The 17,724-nt window shown below is 40.1% G+C and overlaps 1 protein-coding gene across 1 annotated transcript in view; it reads left to right on the forward strand.

Annotated features, from left to right (window-relative positions):
• The window catches only part of GPC6 (glypican 6), a 1,112,204-nt gene that overhangs the window by 1,016,913 nt on the left and 77,567 nt on the right, over positions 1-17,724 (forward strand). Inside the window, exons 5-6 of the mRNA XM_054012093.1 lie at positions 7,854-7,984; positions 15,055-15,198. Of these exons, the coding sequence (XP_053868068.1) occupies positions 7,854-7,984; positions 15,055-15,198 (275 nt within the window). The remainder of the gene's footprint in view (positions 1-7,853; positions 7,985-15,054; positions 15,199-17,724) is intronic.

The following is a 17,724-nucleotide window of genomic DNA, read 5'->3' on the forward strand; positions in this document are numbered from 1 at the left end:
GCAAACTTGCTGAGAGTACAGATCATTAATGAAGATATTGAACAAAATCGGACCCAGGACCAACCTTGGGGCACTCCACTTGATACTGGCTGCCAACTAGATATGGAGCCATTGATCACTACCCGTTGAGCCCGGTGATCTAGCCAGCTTTCTGTCCACCTTATAGTCCATTCATCCAGCCCATACTTCTTTAACTTGCCGGCAAGAATACTGTGGGAGACCGTATCAAAAGCTTTGCTAAAGTCAAAGAATAACACATCCACTGCTTTCCCCTCATCCACAGACCCAGTTATCTCCTCATAGAAGGCAATTAGGTTAGTCAGGCATGACTTGCCCTTGGTGAATCCATGCTGACTGTTCCTGATCACTTTCCTCTCCTCAAGGTGCTTCAAAATTGATTCCTTGAGGACCTGCTCCATGATTTTTCCAGGGACTGAGATGAGGCTGACTGGCCTGTAGTTCCCTGGATCCTTCTTCTTCCCTTTTTTAAAGATGGGCACTACATTAGCCTTTTCCAGTCATCCGGGACCTCCCCCGATCACCATGAGTTTTCAAAGATAATGGCCAATGGCTCTGCAATCACATCCTCTAACTCCTTTAGCACCCTCAGATGCAGCGCATCTGGCCCCATGGACTTGTGCTCATTCAGCTTTTCTAAATAGTCCTGAACGACATCTTTCTCCAGAGAGGGCTGGTCACCTCCTCCCCATGCTGTGCTGCCCAGTGCAGTAGTCTGGGAGCTGACCTTGTACATGAGGACAGAGGCAAAAAAAGCATTGAGTACATTAGCTTTTTCCACATCCTCTGTCACTAGGTTGTCTCCCTCATTCAGTAAGGGGCCCACACTTTCCTTGACCTTCTTCTTGTTGCTAACATACCTGAAGAAACCCTTCTTGTTACTCTTAACATCTCTTGCTAGCTGCAAATCCAAGTGTGATTTGGCCTTCCAGATTTCACTCCTGCATGACTGAGGAATATTTTTATACTCCTCCTTGGTCATTTGTCCAATCTTCCATTTCTTGTAAGCTTCTTTTTTGTGTTTTAGATCAGCAAGGATTTCACTGTTAAGCCAAGCCCAGTCATATGCTACCTGATTTAAACACCCCCCACACACACACACGTTTTTCGTCTGACAGCATATGGATGAAGGAAAGTGGATACTTATTATCTATTTTTAATTTATAAAATGTGACCAATATATCATCTCTTAAAACTAGTACCTGACCTGTTGACCAGTGGCACCGAAAAAAAAGCAGACCCTCACAGCAAAATAAATTGAATCTAATCCAAAAACCTCAAAGAAAAAGCCTCAGAAAAGAGATTGGCTTTCTTCTATGCTATGGGGTTAAATAGACATAGGTTCTGTTGGACCAGTGGAACAAACGGATTAAAGGATTGAGAACCCTGCACTGAAAGCATTCTGCCTCTGACCCCCAGTATTCAGATCTAAAGAGTACTAGATCCAGGGGCTGATCCTAGGAAGGCGAGAGTCTTTCTGCTTTGTTCAATGGGCTTTGGCTCAATCCATAATAGTACATGGGGATAAAGTGGTGGCTCAAAGAGCCAGGACTAACTTTACAGGATTTTGCAGAGTAGTGTCAAAACTCATTACCCAAAACAAGAATTTGGAGGTAGTGATGTCTTCAGTGAATGAATGCTATATGCTAAGCTGAAGAGCCACTGCGGTCTGCAGCCACTGTAGCTTCTAAGTGATCATCAAGGGCAATTTCTTACAGGGATATGATGGTTAGCGTCCCCCCGTCCAAAATGAAGGGTACTTGCTATATAGCTCTTGGTGAGCTTAATATTGAGTTCTCTACTGGTGCATCTATGTTCTTCCTATGTTTCAATAATGGTGCAAGCTCTCATGTAGACTGGCCATAGGTATTTTTACATGGAGGATAACACAGAGGAAATGACTGCATTGATGGCTGAAAGGTGATCACAGTGTCCTAGATTGAGAATCAATAGAGTGAGCCACTAGCTGTACCTTAAGAGAAGTTGGTAACCCAAACAGATCATAGAATCCTAGAAATTTAGGGCTGGAAAGGACCTTGAGAGGCCATGAAGTCCAGCCACTGTGCTGAGCCAGGACCAGGTAAACCTAGACCATCCCTGAAAGGTGTTTGTCCACCCTGTTGTTAAAAACCTCCAATGACTGGGATTCTACAACCTCCCATGGAAGCCAAGTCCAGAGCGTAACTACCGTTATAGGTTAGCAAGTTTTCCTAATATCTAACCTAAATCTCCTTTGCTGCAGATTAAGCCCATTACTTCTTGACCTATCTTCAGTAGACATGGAGAACAATTGATCACCATCCTCTTTAGAACAGCTCTTAACATATTTGAAGACTGTTATCAGGTCCCACCCCCCGCAGTCGTCTTTTCTCAAGATTAAAGCTGTCCCACCTTTTAACCTTTCCTCATAGGTCAGGTTTTCTAAACTTTTTATCATTTTTGTTGCTCTCTTCTGGGCTCTCTCCAGTTTATCCACATCTTTCGTAAAGTGTGGTGCCCAGAATTGGACACAGTACTCCAGTGGCATAGAGTGGGACAATTACCTCTTGTGGCTTATGTACAACATTCCTGTTAATATGCCCCAGAATGATATTTGCCTTTTTTGCAACTGCATCAAATTGTCAAAGAAAAAAATCTAATAATTGGATATGTACATCCCAAAAGAGAGCAGTGTGTTATTTTCACATAAATAATCCATTTGCAATATGGACTCTGTACCCTCCGAGAAACAGAAGCTCTGGCACTGGTTCAGGTTTCGTGAAAAAAGAGCTCTTAGCACCTCATTAAACATGAGGTGGAGTTTTCCTTTTTCGTTTCTCCTTGAACCCTGTTAGTAAATCTTATTCTAGTGGTAAAAGGTTTTGGCAGATTATTATGGGATGCATTTTTGCTACCTTAAAAGAAGTAAATATGTACCTAAAATGCAATGTTCACATTTGTTATTAATTTAACATTATAACGATTTTGAAAGCTCACTTCATCCTTAGCTACATGACAATGCAAGCACAGATCTTTCCTCTGCAAGGAAGAAGAACAGTAGAATGAGCATTTCTTTGCAGACCAATATGTTTACAATTGTGTCCCTTTCCCAAACTGCTGTTCCACTCTCAAGGTCAAGATAAATTTACAATCAGTGGCAGGAGCCAATGAGACCTGCCGCACTCTGCTAAAGTGAGCTTTGCATCAGATCCTTCTTCTCCAGAAATAGGCAATACCCTAAGATTTGTGGAGACCGCTGGCTCTCAGCACTCTCCAGCCCCTGTCTCCCTGAAGAAGCTGTGCTTCCAGGGAATGCATCACACTTCCTGCTCCTGGAATTCCCTCTGAGGAAGGGGGACACTAGGCTGCAGTAGGGAACCCAATGTTAGTTTACCATTAAAAGAGAAGCAGAGCTGAAGGTGTGGGGGAAGAATACAACAGGGCACAATCAAGTTAGTCCCATCCCCACAAGCCAACTAATCCAAACCATACAGTGAGGGTATGTCTACACAGCAGTCCGAGGTGTGACTGGAGCTTGGGTAGACATCTCCATGATAGCATTGCTAAAAATGGTGTAGATACAGCAGCGTGGGCTTCAGCAGTGCAAGTAGGCACCCAGGATGCTAGGTGGACTTGTGCAACTGCACTGAAGCCCACACCATCACATCTACTCTGCTATTTTTAGTACAGCTAGCATGGGCATGTCTATCCAAGCTGCAATCACATCCCCTTAGATCGCGGTGTTGAAACATTAAATGAAGTGGGAACAAAGCATTTTGGAAGCAAAACTCCCTCTTTTCACAAGTGCCCTCCCCAAAAGTGCTGGAGTACAGGGAGCATTGGAACTCATAATCATCTTCATAGGTGCTCTGTAATTCATAGAGTTCAAAGCCAGAAAGAGCCACTGTGATCATTTAGATTGACATCCTGTATAACACTTGCCATAGAATTTCCCCCCAAATAATTCCTAGACCTTATGTTTTAGAAAAACTTCCACTCTTGATTTAAAAATTGTTGGTGATCCACCATGACCCTTGATAAATTGTTCCAATGGTTAATAATTGTTCAAAATTCAGGCCTTATTTCCAGTCTCAATTTGTTTCAGCTTCCAGCCATTGGACTGTTACACCTTTGTCTGCTAAACTGAAGAGCCCACTATTAAATATTTGTTTCCCAAGTTGCCAGTTAACCATCTCTCTATTAAGCTAAGTAATACAATTACTAAATAATAGTAATATGCAGTAGCTTTTTGTTTTGATATATTATATTATATTATATTATATTATATTATATTATATTATATTATATATTAGAGTATGTCATAAATCAGTGTTCTCAATCTGGCCTCTTATTTCAAGAGAAGAAAAAAATCAACCCATGATTTACCAGTTATCTGGAAGTCTGCCCTGAAGGAAATTAACATAAACTGGAAAATGTCACTTTCATTGTAAAGATAATTGAAAAAAATGATGGGCTCTTGGAGTTCATAGGAAAGATATGTAGACTCCTGTCTACTTAAATTATAAATCCATACATTATTGAGCTTGGAAATGTACACAGTCTAAACATTCACTTATCTTGGAATTCATATGTAAGCTTCTGAATTCTTAAATCAGATAAATCACTTTAAGAACATAGCAATCAGCTTTGTCCTGTTTCTTTTAATAACAGCACCCATAAAAATAAAAGAGTTCTGGGAGTGAAATAACGAAACGAAGTAAATTCCTACAACAGTTCCTGACTTGTAGAGCAGTCCCGTCTAATGACAGTACACAGCCTCAATCACCAGTGATCTGCTAGGGCAGGGGCCTTCCACCTTTCCAGACTACTGTACCTCTTTCAGGAATCAGATTTGTCTTGTGTACCCCAAGTTTCACCTCACTTAAAAGCTACTTGATTACAAAATCAGACATAAAAGTACAAAATCACAGCACACTATTATTGAAAAGTTGCTTACTTTCTCATTTTTATCATATAATTATAAAATAAATCAATGGGAGTATAAATATTGTACTTACATTTCAGTGTATAGTATATACAGAAATATAAACAAGTCATTGTCTGTATGAAATTTGCGTTTGTATTGACTTCGCTAGTGTTTTTATGTAGCCTGTTGTAAAACAAGGCAAATATCTAGATGAGTTGATGTACCCCCTGGAAGACCTCTGTGTACCCCTGTTTGAGAACCATTGTGCTAGGGTACATCTGAGAATGGGCAACAGGGGACAGAGAGACTCTAAAGAGGTGTTCAGGAGACCCCAGCATTGCAACTATCTCCATGGGACCATACAGTGGGGGGTCTTAGGTAGGCGGTAGGTACTGCTAGTTGATTTACTAGAAAGCAACAAAGAGTCCTGTGGCACCTTAGGCTAGGTCTACACTACCCGTCTGAATCGGCGGGTAGAAATCGACCTCTCGGGGATCGATTTATCGCGTCCCGTCGGGACGCAACAATCGATCCCCGAATCGACGCTCTTACTCCACCAGCGGAGGTGGGAGTAAGCGCCGTCGACAGAAAGCCGCAGAAGTCGATTTTGCCGCCGTCCTCACAGCGGGGTAAGTCGGCTGTGATACGTCGAATTCAGCTACGCTATTCACGTAGCTGAATTTGCGTATCTTAAATCGACTCCCCCCTGTAGTGTAGATGTACCCTTATAGACTAACAGATGTATTGGAGCATAAGCTTTCGTGGGTGAATACCCATTCGTCAGACGCATGACGTCTGACGAAGTGGGTATCCACCCACGAAAGCTTATGCTCCAATACATCTGTTAGTCTATAAGGTGCCACAGGACTCTTTGTTGCTTTTTACAGATCCAGACTAACACGGCTACCCCTCTGATACTTGATTTACTAGCTGCATCATTCAGTTACCTAACTCCTGTTTGGGGCAGCCTGCAAGCCATGAGCTGTAGTTATTATCTGCACCATGCACACCAGTTGTATTGTGTTCTCTGCACATACTCAGGATTACTGCTCACAGCCCATTTACTCTGCCTTTGCACAGGTGATGTGAATTGTGAATTATTAGTAATGTTTTTGCTCCAGGCATTTCTAACAAACACATGATAAGAGCATTAATTAACTACGCTGTACTTTGTGATCCACGTGTCAAGCAGCTAGAAGCCAGCTGTTTATGAAGTCTTGTACCATGTGGAAAGCAAATAAATAAAGAAACACACAGTACACCACTAGCATCATGGGGAGTCACAATATACATAGGAGGCTGTAAAACCAAACAAAACCAATTGTGGGTGTGAGGGCGTGCATGCACACACATTCAGCAGTTGATGTTCTGTAATAAAGGTTTTATCAGCAAGAGTTTAGTCTGACCAAATTATTCACAAATTGTGTAGCCACAAATGATTTATACATGTCATCACAAATTCATGCTTATAAAAACCTTTATAGCAAACCATGCTATCATGTTTTCTGTATATACCACATATAGTATGCAAAATGTATTGTAGAAATCTTTAAAAGATTTTTAATATATATATTAGGATTTTTTTATTCCTCTGTCAATAAAGTCAGAACCTCTTTTTACTCTGTGTCCAAGTGTATAAGAGTTAGAGGAAAAGAGCATTGTAAATAATAAAGTAAAACAACATTACACAAAGTACTATTTTCTGTGCTGTAAATTGCATGTCTAATATCTCAGTACCACCCAGGGTTAGAAACAAGTGCTGTGTGTCCCATTGGCAGCCCTAAAGGAATGCAAGGTATTAGACTTTAAATAGGCAGCAGGACTTGAATAATGCCATTTTTGGACCCAGTCCAGAATACATTTTGGAGGAAATTCTACGGTTTTGGGGAGAAAGAAGGATATTTTTCTCTTGCAGGTTGTTTTTTGTTTTTAATAAATAGATGCTGTTTGAAACTATTTACAGGTCTGGAATGTTAAAATATGTCCAGGGCGGTGGATCAGCAGGCAGAGTATGTATGAGAAGGTCAAAGGTGTATGATCAATACAATTTATTACATGACGGAATTACAGTTTATTATGTGGCTAGCACCAATATAAATGCAATTCATCTGTAGCTATGAATGCATATATATTCATTTAAGCGTTTTGTACTATGTATTATAACATTTTAATTGTTATTAATTTATTTGCTGGTACTCATTTTTATTCATCAAAGAACCCACTAAATAAAATTATACTGAGAGTGACTTCCATGTAATTAGATATAATAGGTTGTGTAAATCACAGAAGTTGAAAACAATATGTCTTTCTGCAGACAATATTTAGCTGCATTTTGAAAATACATAGAGGGGAAAACCTGGTTTATACCTATTTGTTATGGCAGAAATCCAATATTTATCCTCCGTTATTACTGCAAAAAATGGATCATTGGGATCACAAAGAACAGCTGTTTTAATTATAAGATCCTGATATCTCATATCAAAGTTTTCATCATCTTGGGCAAGCTCCAGAAATATACCCACGGGTTCATTTCAATCCACCTGCTTTTTCTGATGGATAAGATTAGGTAGTCTAGAGAACAAATCTGTTTCAGAATGTTGAGATACAGTCTGTATATGAAGAAGTTTACTCCTCAGATTGATAATGCTATGGCAGCTGTTATTAATATAACTTTTACAATCTCTGTTACTTTGGTGGTGGTGGTTGTTAGGTAGTTATGATAATCAGGGGATTACATCTGCGGAGAAAGTTTCCATTACATTAAAGTCTCTTATGTCCCCCTGACACACATCTGCAGAATACTGAACCAGGCCAGGAGCATTTGGATATTCCCAGCTCTGGCAGGGCAAGCTAAGTGATATAACATTAGCTTTTCTATGCTCTCTGGGTACCCTTTCTTTAAGGGAATGGCTCCTTTGTGTTTTAACAGATGCTATGCTCTTGGTAGCAGAGAGATTAGAGGGGCCATTCAACATTGAATCAGTCATGGATCCTATCGATGTCAAGATTTCTGAAGCCATCATGAACATGCAAGAGAACAGTATGCAGGTGTCAGCAAAGGTACTGTACAAGTCACTTATTATCCGCTCTTGAATGTTGCAGCCAGGGAAAAATTAGCAAGCCCTGTCTGCAATCCTCTGTCTATGAAGGATTGACCATGCTACTCAAAATTATAGTCTCTTCTCTTTGAGTGCACCTGGCCCACTCTAACTGTCTCACCTTGTTAAAAACTCTTTAGATTTTTTTCAAGCAAGAATGGTGTTGCAAAAAGTACCATTCAATTAGCTACATATTATTGGCTGCTAAAAGGTTTATGACAGACAAAGAATGTTGAATAATGTTTCATATTTGTTGGGAACTTTCTGTGGTTGCTTTATAAGAGGCAGTCTGCGGAGTGAGGTCTGTAACATGTGCTTGGTCTGTGACTTTCCTTATTAACATCTAACCATGCTTTCATCTGTATAGGTCAGACTGATGCATGACATGCTGGAGGTGACTAAATTAAACATCCCGTTTAACCTCCTTTTAATGGCAACTCAGGAAAAACAGGATTATGTTCTACTGCCTCTGATTATCAGACCTCAGTTTGATAGAGTCTTGTCTACAATCTGACATAGCAATAAACAGAGTTTCCTCCTTTCCATCTTCAGTGCGTGTATCTATGCATCCACCTGTAGCTCCTCTGAACCCATTATTATCAAGGTCCTTTGAATTCAGTAATAAGTATTGTTGAGCTGTTAGTGAACAACAGAAGACTTTTCCTTGATTTATCTTTAGTGGTACTCCTTGGTACAGTATCTGAAGTCAATAGTCTTGCTATCTTCTCTGCATCAAAAGACTGGCCAATTCTCATTGATCTAACACACTTGGGTATTCATGTCTGCACTGCAAGGCTGCTAGCTGATTCAGTGCTTTTTCATTTCCCAGAAAGAAACTACTGTAACTAGGAAGTTGCGGGAGGGAGAAGGTTTGAGATTGTTTGTTTTAAAAATCCCCAAAACCTGCTATTTATGGACCCAGTCCTGCAAGGTGCTGAGCATTTCAATTCTCAGTGAAGTTGTTAGGATTTTAACAGTGCTCTACACCTTGCATGATGAGGCCCTGTTCCTGCAGTGGTGATCTTAGAGCTCACCAGACACACTGAGAATCAAACCACACTCTCCTATGCTGTGAGATTTATAGCCTGGCTTTGTAGCATACTCCACCCTTAAACCAAGAAAGAAGCAAAACTTTTCCTTAAAAGAAAAGTTTTCATTGAAAACTCACCCAGTCTGTATGTTCTAATCGATTTAATTTTCATTTTGATCGCTTGCTCCCCAGAGCAAGCAATGTTTTTTTTAATTGGCCAGGAAAAAGGCCTTCCTGCCTAGATCAATGACACCACCACTCCTTGGCATGAACTCAGCTCCCTTCTCACTTGCAATAATACAGACTTTTAGCCTTTCACTGGAAAATATTTGAATTGCTATAATGGTTGGTAAATCATGGGACTATTCCATTTGCACTGTAACGCTTTCATTTCTTGTGGGGAAGTCTGGTCACACCCTTCCTAAAATCCTGAGCTGTGGAAGCCATTTATAACAGTGAAATTAACCTTACTGTACTTTTATACCTGATAGGGAAATCCTCTTGCTTGAGGGAGTTTTATTGATTACGGCTCCCTCACCTTTCTAGATTTAATCCATGCCTTTAGATCATGCCTCTCCAACAAGTCAGACCTCCTGTAAGTAACCCATAAAGTGTTCACCATAATAAGAGTTTGGGGCCTTGGATTGTTTTGGTTCAGTGGTATGATCTCCTCTTGAAATTCTTCAGTTCCCACCTACCCTGAACATTAATGATATGCCTCATGCCTGTGTCATTAATGTCAATGACTCCAGAGAAGAGGAAAATCATTCTTCAAAATCAATTGTCGTGAACCAGGGGACTGAAATGCATTGCATATCATTTACAAATTTCCCTTCCAGAATACAGCAGCATTCACAACTGGATCTTCTTCTTAGCATATACGCAACATGCTTCAGGTGGCATGTAACCAGCAAATTTGGTCCACTGGTTGGATCTTTAGCTTCCCCGCGTCATGGCAGGTACAGATGGGTAGTGCGACAGGAATGCTGGTCCATGTCCCCCACACCCCCACACACAACTGGATTATAACAGTCATCTTTTGCTTATAAAAATAAGTGTGTTGCATAATATACCTATGTATGCCACCGTCTGATCCATTGATATACATGAATACCATGTATTAGTAGACTTTGAATCAGTTTTCTGTAGTGTAAATTTTTCCATTTATAACTACTGCCCTCCCTGGATATAACTTAGGTGAAAATTAAATATAGATATAATTTGGCTGCATAAAAGAGAATTTCAGAGCTGATCTAGGAAGACATTTACATTTGTCAGTTATTCTCAAACTCTAGGAGGAAAACTTATCAAATACCACTTTCTGCTGGAAAATATTAGATAAATGAATGGATATTGACACTAGAGATTTAACACACTCCTTGGGCAGCATACTATTTTTCCAGTATTACATTTTTTCCAGACAATTCTGGACTATACATTAGACTGACCCCTCTCTCAAGATGGATTGATTAGGGCTCTCAGTCAGCATACCACTAGCCTCTAAATGTAGCATTGTCTCTTGTGAAAATTATACTGTAATATACATATAATGTCATGCATACACACATAGAGACTTCACTTTACCCACCACTGAAATGCAGTCACTGCTACTGGGAAATCTGGCTGTTGTTTAACAAGTCAGTTTATCTACTGGTGTAAACTGGTGCAGCTGTCTTCAAATCAACAGAGCTATCCCAGTTTACCAACTGAGAATTTGACCCTTTGAGTTTGGCATGGTGTACCTGGGGCAATCTCTCTGAAAGACATCTTGATAACTCCTTCCTATATACCTGACACAGCCTCATAGTTATTTTACTCCAAATTCCATCCCTCTCCTAATTCAAATATTTTCTGAAAGCCTGCCTGTTTCATAAGGTTTTCCCATTAGAATATAATCTCACCAATTTGTGTTTGTTTGTTGAGCAAGGCACTGTTCTGTATTGTGCCTACTGTGATTTTATATTGGAATTTCTTTGGGACGAGGATCATATTTTTGGCACAGTTCACCTATTATACAGTGCTATATAAATAAATAAAAAGGTATGCTCCTGTGTGAATAATGGTGGCCATCAATGCCAAAGCAGCAGTAACAAAAACATATTACGTCTCAGTTTTTAATATTCATTGTTTATCCTTCCTTTCTTTTTGAGTGTTAGATCGGATATTGAAGTACCCATCCAGTTTCCTATGCCTGCATATTATACGATAGATATTCAGTACCATTCTTGGTGCTCTCCTTCTGCACAGTCTTCTGTTCATTTTTTCACTTTATCCTCTCATCTGTTAGATGCTGTAGGGATTCGGTCTTAGCTAATGTTTTGGATGTTTTTTCTCTAAATTCTCTAATGGCCCATTGACATTAGTGGGAATTGGATTGTTCCCTAAATCAATGGGACTACTCATGTGCTTAAAGTTAGGCATGTCTGAGTACTTCTCTGAATCAGGTCTGAGTGTCTTACATTTCATTCCTCCTGTTTCCTGCACAACTTCTTTGATTTCTTTACTTGTATTCTTTACGACTGTTATGCTAATTATCTGTTTGTTAATTAACTAATCCATATATTTATTCCTTCAGTATATGTCAGCAAGTTAGTATTTGTTCTAATTCTCTCTTTTGCAGCTAAAATCTGGGATTGATACTTCAGGGTTCTCTGACAGTATTTTCATTTTGTATCCCCTATTTCCCCAGGAACTCTGTCGGTGAAATGTAGGATTTGAATGTCTTCATCATATGTTACTGCTATTGGGAATGTTGGTAGTTTATTTTTATTGTATGTTTTGTAAACTTTGTTGTTGTCCTTTTCTGGCAAAGAATGATATGCTGGCAATTTTGATTAAGGATGGATCATTTGGGTATAAACCAAACCCGAATCACCCTTTGTGCTACGGCTTTGTTGAGAGAGTGGGACAGGCTTGGCACTGTATGCAGAGTTAAAATGTAATAGCTGACTGGTGATGTCATTGCACACCATCTCTGTGTTTGAAGAAAGTGAGAATTAAATTGGCAGATGTCAGCAATAGTTCTAGGCTGTCTGGCAAGGACAAATACATAACACTATCGCAGGCAGCTTGGACATTTCTTCTAGCTTGATCCACCATTACCAACACAGGAGAAAAAATGGGTTCCCCAGTATTATCAAAACTACACTTCCTCTTCTCCAAACTTCTCTCTCTCTCTCTCTCTCTCTCTCTCTCCATACACACACACACACACACACACACACACATACACACACGGTTTTTTTAAAAAGAAAGCAGACGGTTACCTTCCAGACCTCAGATGCCTAAACTGATTCATTCAAATCCCAAAGTTGAAATACTAACCTTCAAGCCATCAATTCACACCATAAAACCAGCAGGCTGGATGTTGTCCAGAAATCTATAAGGTGTATTCTTTCACATACCTAATAGTTTTTTGTTCAGGAAATGTTCATGTGCCCCTTCTTAGTCTACATTTTGAAATCCCAAGACTCATCTTTTCACTTCCTGTCCTGTCCCTTACCACCTGCATACAGGTTAGAAAATGTCCCTTTTGTGTAGTTAACAAACTGCGGATTGCATCTTCATTGTATTACTGTGAGATAACTTTCAAAGGAGAAGATGATTTCTCCTCTCCAAATCTGTAAAGTACTATAGAGTTCTGCTGTTGTCTGGTTGCATGCAAATTTGATGACAAAAACATACACAATGCAAGAAAAAACTTTTATATTTCAACAAATGCATCAAAATCTGTACCAATTCTCCAATATGTGATAGAAAAAAAGAAATAGAAATAGAAAGAAAAAATACCATAGTAGATTACTTGAAGAGAAATGGGATTACTAGCAGTTCACGAGAACAGAATGCAAATTTAGGCAAATTGTTTGTGTTTGGTATTAGAGCTGGTTGAAAAACAGAATGTCCATCAACAGGGAATTCTGATATTTCAAAATTTGTTTTCATCCTTAATTGAGACAAAAAGATGAAATATCAAACGTTTTCACTGAACAAAAAATTAAAAAAAAAACTATTCAGAAAAGTCTAAACAAAAATTTTCAACATTTTTGACCAATACAAACCATTTTGACATGAAATATAAAAACGCAATGCCAATTCATATTGAAACGCTTTGTTTCTACATGTCAATCTAAAACAAAAAATTGTTTGGAAAGGTCAATTTGATTGTAAATGACATTAGAATGAAATGTTAAGTTAAAATATCAATTCAAAATGAAACTTTTTTTAAAAATATCATGAGAAAAATCATAAAATATTGGTGAAATTGACTTTTGCCATGGAAATATCAGTTTCAATGCAGCCATATTATCCAGTGGAAAAAACGTCGGAAAATTTTTGTCCAGCTCAATTTGGCATTATGAATATGTGGGGCCCTACCTATCAAAGTTGTCTTTATAACTGTACCCTGTATGCCAGAAACATCCTTACTTATTTTAACCCTATTGTATAGCACTGGGTACACTCAGAGTACTATGGTAAGAGTACTAAGTAAGACTCCAATTCAGCAAAACACTTAAACAAGTACCTGTATTTAACTTTAAGTGTATGAATAATTCCATCCTGGTTCAGCAAAGCACCTTGCTTAAGTGTTTCCCTGAATAAGGACAGGATTGCTCATGTGCTAAAAGTTAGGTATATGTTTAAGCACTTTGCTGAATGGAGGCTTAATAAGTTAAGAATGATGACTGTCTGCTCTTCTGTGGATAATTCTGGCCTTCAGTTTCAAAGCAGCAGTAGAAAATCTTATAGCGAAACTCCACATGACTCATTTTTTTAAAAAGTTAAACGTCTGTTTGTGTTAGAGTTGCCAACTTTGTAATTTTTAAAAACCAGACACTCCAGCAGGAGTGCTGGAACTTCCCCAACAAGGCCTTACCTCGTCCCCTGAGGCCCCTGCCCTTCTCCGCCTTTTCCCACTGAGGCCCTGTCCCCCGTTCGTTCCTCTTCCCCCATCCTTCCAGAGCTTGCTATTCTTCACCTCTCCTCCTGGGTCGAGAAGGACTCACCTGCAGAGCCGGGGCTGGGAGCTGCAGCTGCCCAACGCAGGTAGGAGGTGGCCCTGGCTGAGTAAGGGCTGGCACTGGTGGTGACCCGGTGCCTCCTCACCTACCCTGCCCACAGTAACCGGACTTTGGGTCTTCACTATGAAGTCCCCTTTACGACTGGACTTTCTGATAGAAAACCGGGCACCTGGCCACCCTAGTTTGTGTGAAGGCTGGTGAAGTTAAAATCCAGCTTTCGTTATCTATAGATATTAATAGATATTCAATAGCATCTCTAGTGCTCTCCTTCAATATGTGCAGTAAAAACAGCACTGCTTATATTCTACTGATTTTTTTCCAATTTTTTTTTTATTCAGACTTTATAATTAATTCAAACTGGTGCCTCTGAAAACTGCCAGACTGACATCCCTGAGACATATCTTTATCCAGCGAACAAGAACAATGGTAGAACATACTCCTCATGATTGCCCAGTCAGTGTACCTCAGCTCTGACATGCAGAGACCATCTTTTAGGGGGATAAGAGGCTAGTTAAGTTATAAGGCCATTGAGCCCTTGACCTCTCTTCTGAGACTGCCAACAAAATTACCAATTAGTGCCAATTGTGGTTGGGGGGAGGGGTGGGTTTGTGGATACCTAACAGGTCTTAACTTAATTTGAAACCAACTGCAGCTGCATCCAATCACAAAAGATTTTTTTTTCTTGTTTCTCTTTCTGGAGGGATAACAACCCAAACATCATTCAGATGTTAGCCCATTTCAATGACTACCAAAATGGGCTAAACTCAAAATGTGACCTAGATGAAAAAGGCCCTATACATTACTGCAATTTCCTTGAATAGATTTTAGTAATGATGTCCGTCGAAGTTTTGAGTTAGGGCTGGTAGTTAATTCATTATTACCAGGATATCGATGCTAAGTTACAAACCTATGAATGGGATATTGCACTTGTAAAGTATCACTCTTCCTTTAAAGGTTTGATGTAACCTAAAATGCTTCTTTCAGGTCTTTCAAGGATGTGGCCAGCCTAAACCAGCACCTGCTTTAAGATCTTCCCGCTCTGTTCCTGAGAACTTCAATACCCGCTTTAGGCCATACAATCCTGAGGAGAGACCAACAACAGCTGCTGGTACAAGTTTGGATAGACTGGTAAGTAATAACATTTGCTATCTTCTCTCATTAGGCTAGCAGAGATGGAGGGGGAATTTTGCTTTGAGAATATTCTTTCACAGGAGATGTTTAATATTTTCATAATTACTGTATGTAATTATCATATATGCTGTGCAACTTTGTAGTAAACAAATGACTTTTTACACTGAAAACAGTAAGGAAATTACATGTCTTTGGAGACCAGTATGACTCAGATTTGATATATTGGAGAGATTGGAAGGTGATAAACTCTTTCCTTCTGGTCATGAATTAGATAGATGATTCAAGGAAAATACTTATTAATATATTTCCTTTGGAAAAAATTGTCTACATCAGATCTCCATTTAAGTATTAAATTAAGGATTCAGCAGCCAGTTCTTCAATATATGCACTTATAATGTGCATTTCTCATTCATCAGGTCCAGTGCTTCATTTAATGTGGCTGTTTGTAAAGTTACCGTCGGCTTTTTTTTACAACACACTCTTTAAAAATAGGCTTTTGATAAGCTAGCATGTAAGTGATCACTAATCTTGCCTTATTTATTCAGTAATTTTAAAAACAATCATCTTAATATAAAGTTATTTTAGTTATTTCAAGTCAGTGGATTCATATCTCAGACAACAATATTCCTGCTATTTGTACACCTATAAAGTGGATTTAAGGATGTGTAATTATTAATGTTGTTAATATTATTTTGCAGTTATGGTATAAAGTTAATGGATAAAAGCATTAAGGACATAAAGCACCTAAACCAAAACTGTTTGCATTATGTAAACACAGCCTATTGTACTTCTTTCTGAATATTAGAAAGCATGCCTATGCATGACTTCTTCCATACTTTTTACTTAATATCATAAAATTAGAATCGTAAGCTTAAATTGGTTTGAGCTGTTTCCTGATACACAAGTGAGTTTCAATATTTAAGGAGAAATTTTATATGCTTCTAATTCAAAACAAGATCCAGGTCGCTATTTTATACAATCATTTCGGATCAGCATTCAGGTCACACTTGCCATCAGTATCTGGCCCAAGCCGTGGAAGCTAATGATCCAACCAGTGGACCAAATTCGGTTGATGAATCCTGGTCACATGCCACTTGAGGCATGTTGTGCATATGCTAAGAAGACGACTAGCTCCTCTTATAATTAAATTAGCACTCAAGGCTGCCAAGTCTTTCCCATAGTCTATATTATAATATATCTTACCCCTTAATTTTAATTAAGTTAAAAGAATATATATGATATTTCAAATCAGGACATGGGCTTGTATTATAGTTGTACTAACTTTAAGCAACAGCTGGGGCACACAGTAATTCTGGCAACAGTGTAGCTTGTTTCCCCCTAAAACAAAAAGGTAAAATCTATGTTTGTCTCCATGATAGATTCAGATGATTGGTTTACAAACATGAAGGAAGCATATTACAGTGTAACACTTTAAACTAAGATTTAGCCATAGGGTAAAATTCTGGCCCCAATTAGAGTAAATGGCAAAACTCTAATTGGCTTCACTGGGGCAGGATTTCCCCCTTAAGGGTATGTCTACACTGGAGCAGGAAGGTATAATTCCCAGCTTGAGCAGACATACTCACATTAGCTCTCATCAAGCTAGGATGCAAAAAGTGGAGTGGCCCAAGGGGCTAACCACTGTGACTATACACCATGGGTCTCTGACAGGTGCTCAGAACAACTATCCCTCTTGCTGCTACAGCCACACTCTGTTTTTAGCATGGTAACATAAAAAGTGTTAGTGTGGGTATGTCTGCTTGAGCTGGAAATTACACCTTCCAGCTCCAGTGCTGTCATTACTCAAAGTCTGTATTCGTAGGCTCCAGTTCTTCACCCTGCTCCATGCAAGTGCAAGGCTCCTTCTGCATGGATGCACATACAGCACTGGGGCTACAGCCAACTGAAAGCTCATTGAAGCCAGGGGGAGTTTGGAGTGCTCAAGGAATTAAGTTACAGGATATAAAGGGGCCAGTGGGAGGAGAGGGGTTAAAAAGGAAAGTTGGTAGTAATAGTTCATCTTGAACTACTTCTATATACCAGGAGCAGCTAAAGCAGGGGTGGGCAAACTTTTTGGCCCAAGGGCCACATCTGGGTGCGGAGATTGCATGCAGGGCCATGCAGGAGCTGGGGCAGGTGGTTGTGGTGCGGCAGCGGGCTCAGGGCAGGAGATTGGGGTGCAGGAGCGGTATGGGGTGTGGCAGGGGGCTCAGGGCAGGAGGTTGGGGTGCAGGAGGAGTGCAGGGTGTGGCAGGGGGCTCAGGGCAGGGGTGTGGTGTGCAGGAGGGGGCTCAGGGCAAGGGGTTGTGGTGCAGGAAGGGTGCGGGGTGCAGCAGGGGGCTCAGGGCAGGGGGTTGCGGTGCACGAAGGGTTCAGCATGTGGGCTCCAGCCCAGCGTCGCTTACCTGGAGTGGCTCCAGGGTGGCAGCGGTGCGCAGCGGGGCTAAGGCAGGCTCCTGGCCAATGGGAGCTGCAGGGGGCGGTGCCTTCAGGTGAGGGCAGCACGCGGAGCATTCTGCCTCC

The sequence above is a fragment of the Malaclemys terrapin genome, chromosome 1 (assembly GCF_027887155.1).
Source record: "Malaclemys terrapin pileata isolate rMalTer1 chromosome 1, rMalTer1.hap1, whole genome shotgun sequence".
In the NCBI taxonomy this organism is placed as follows: domain Eukaryota; kingdom Metazoa; phylum Chordata; order Testudines; family Emydidae; genus Malaclemys; species Malaclemys terrapin.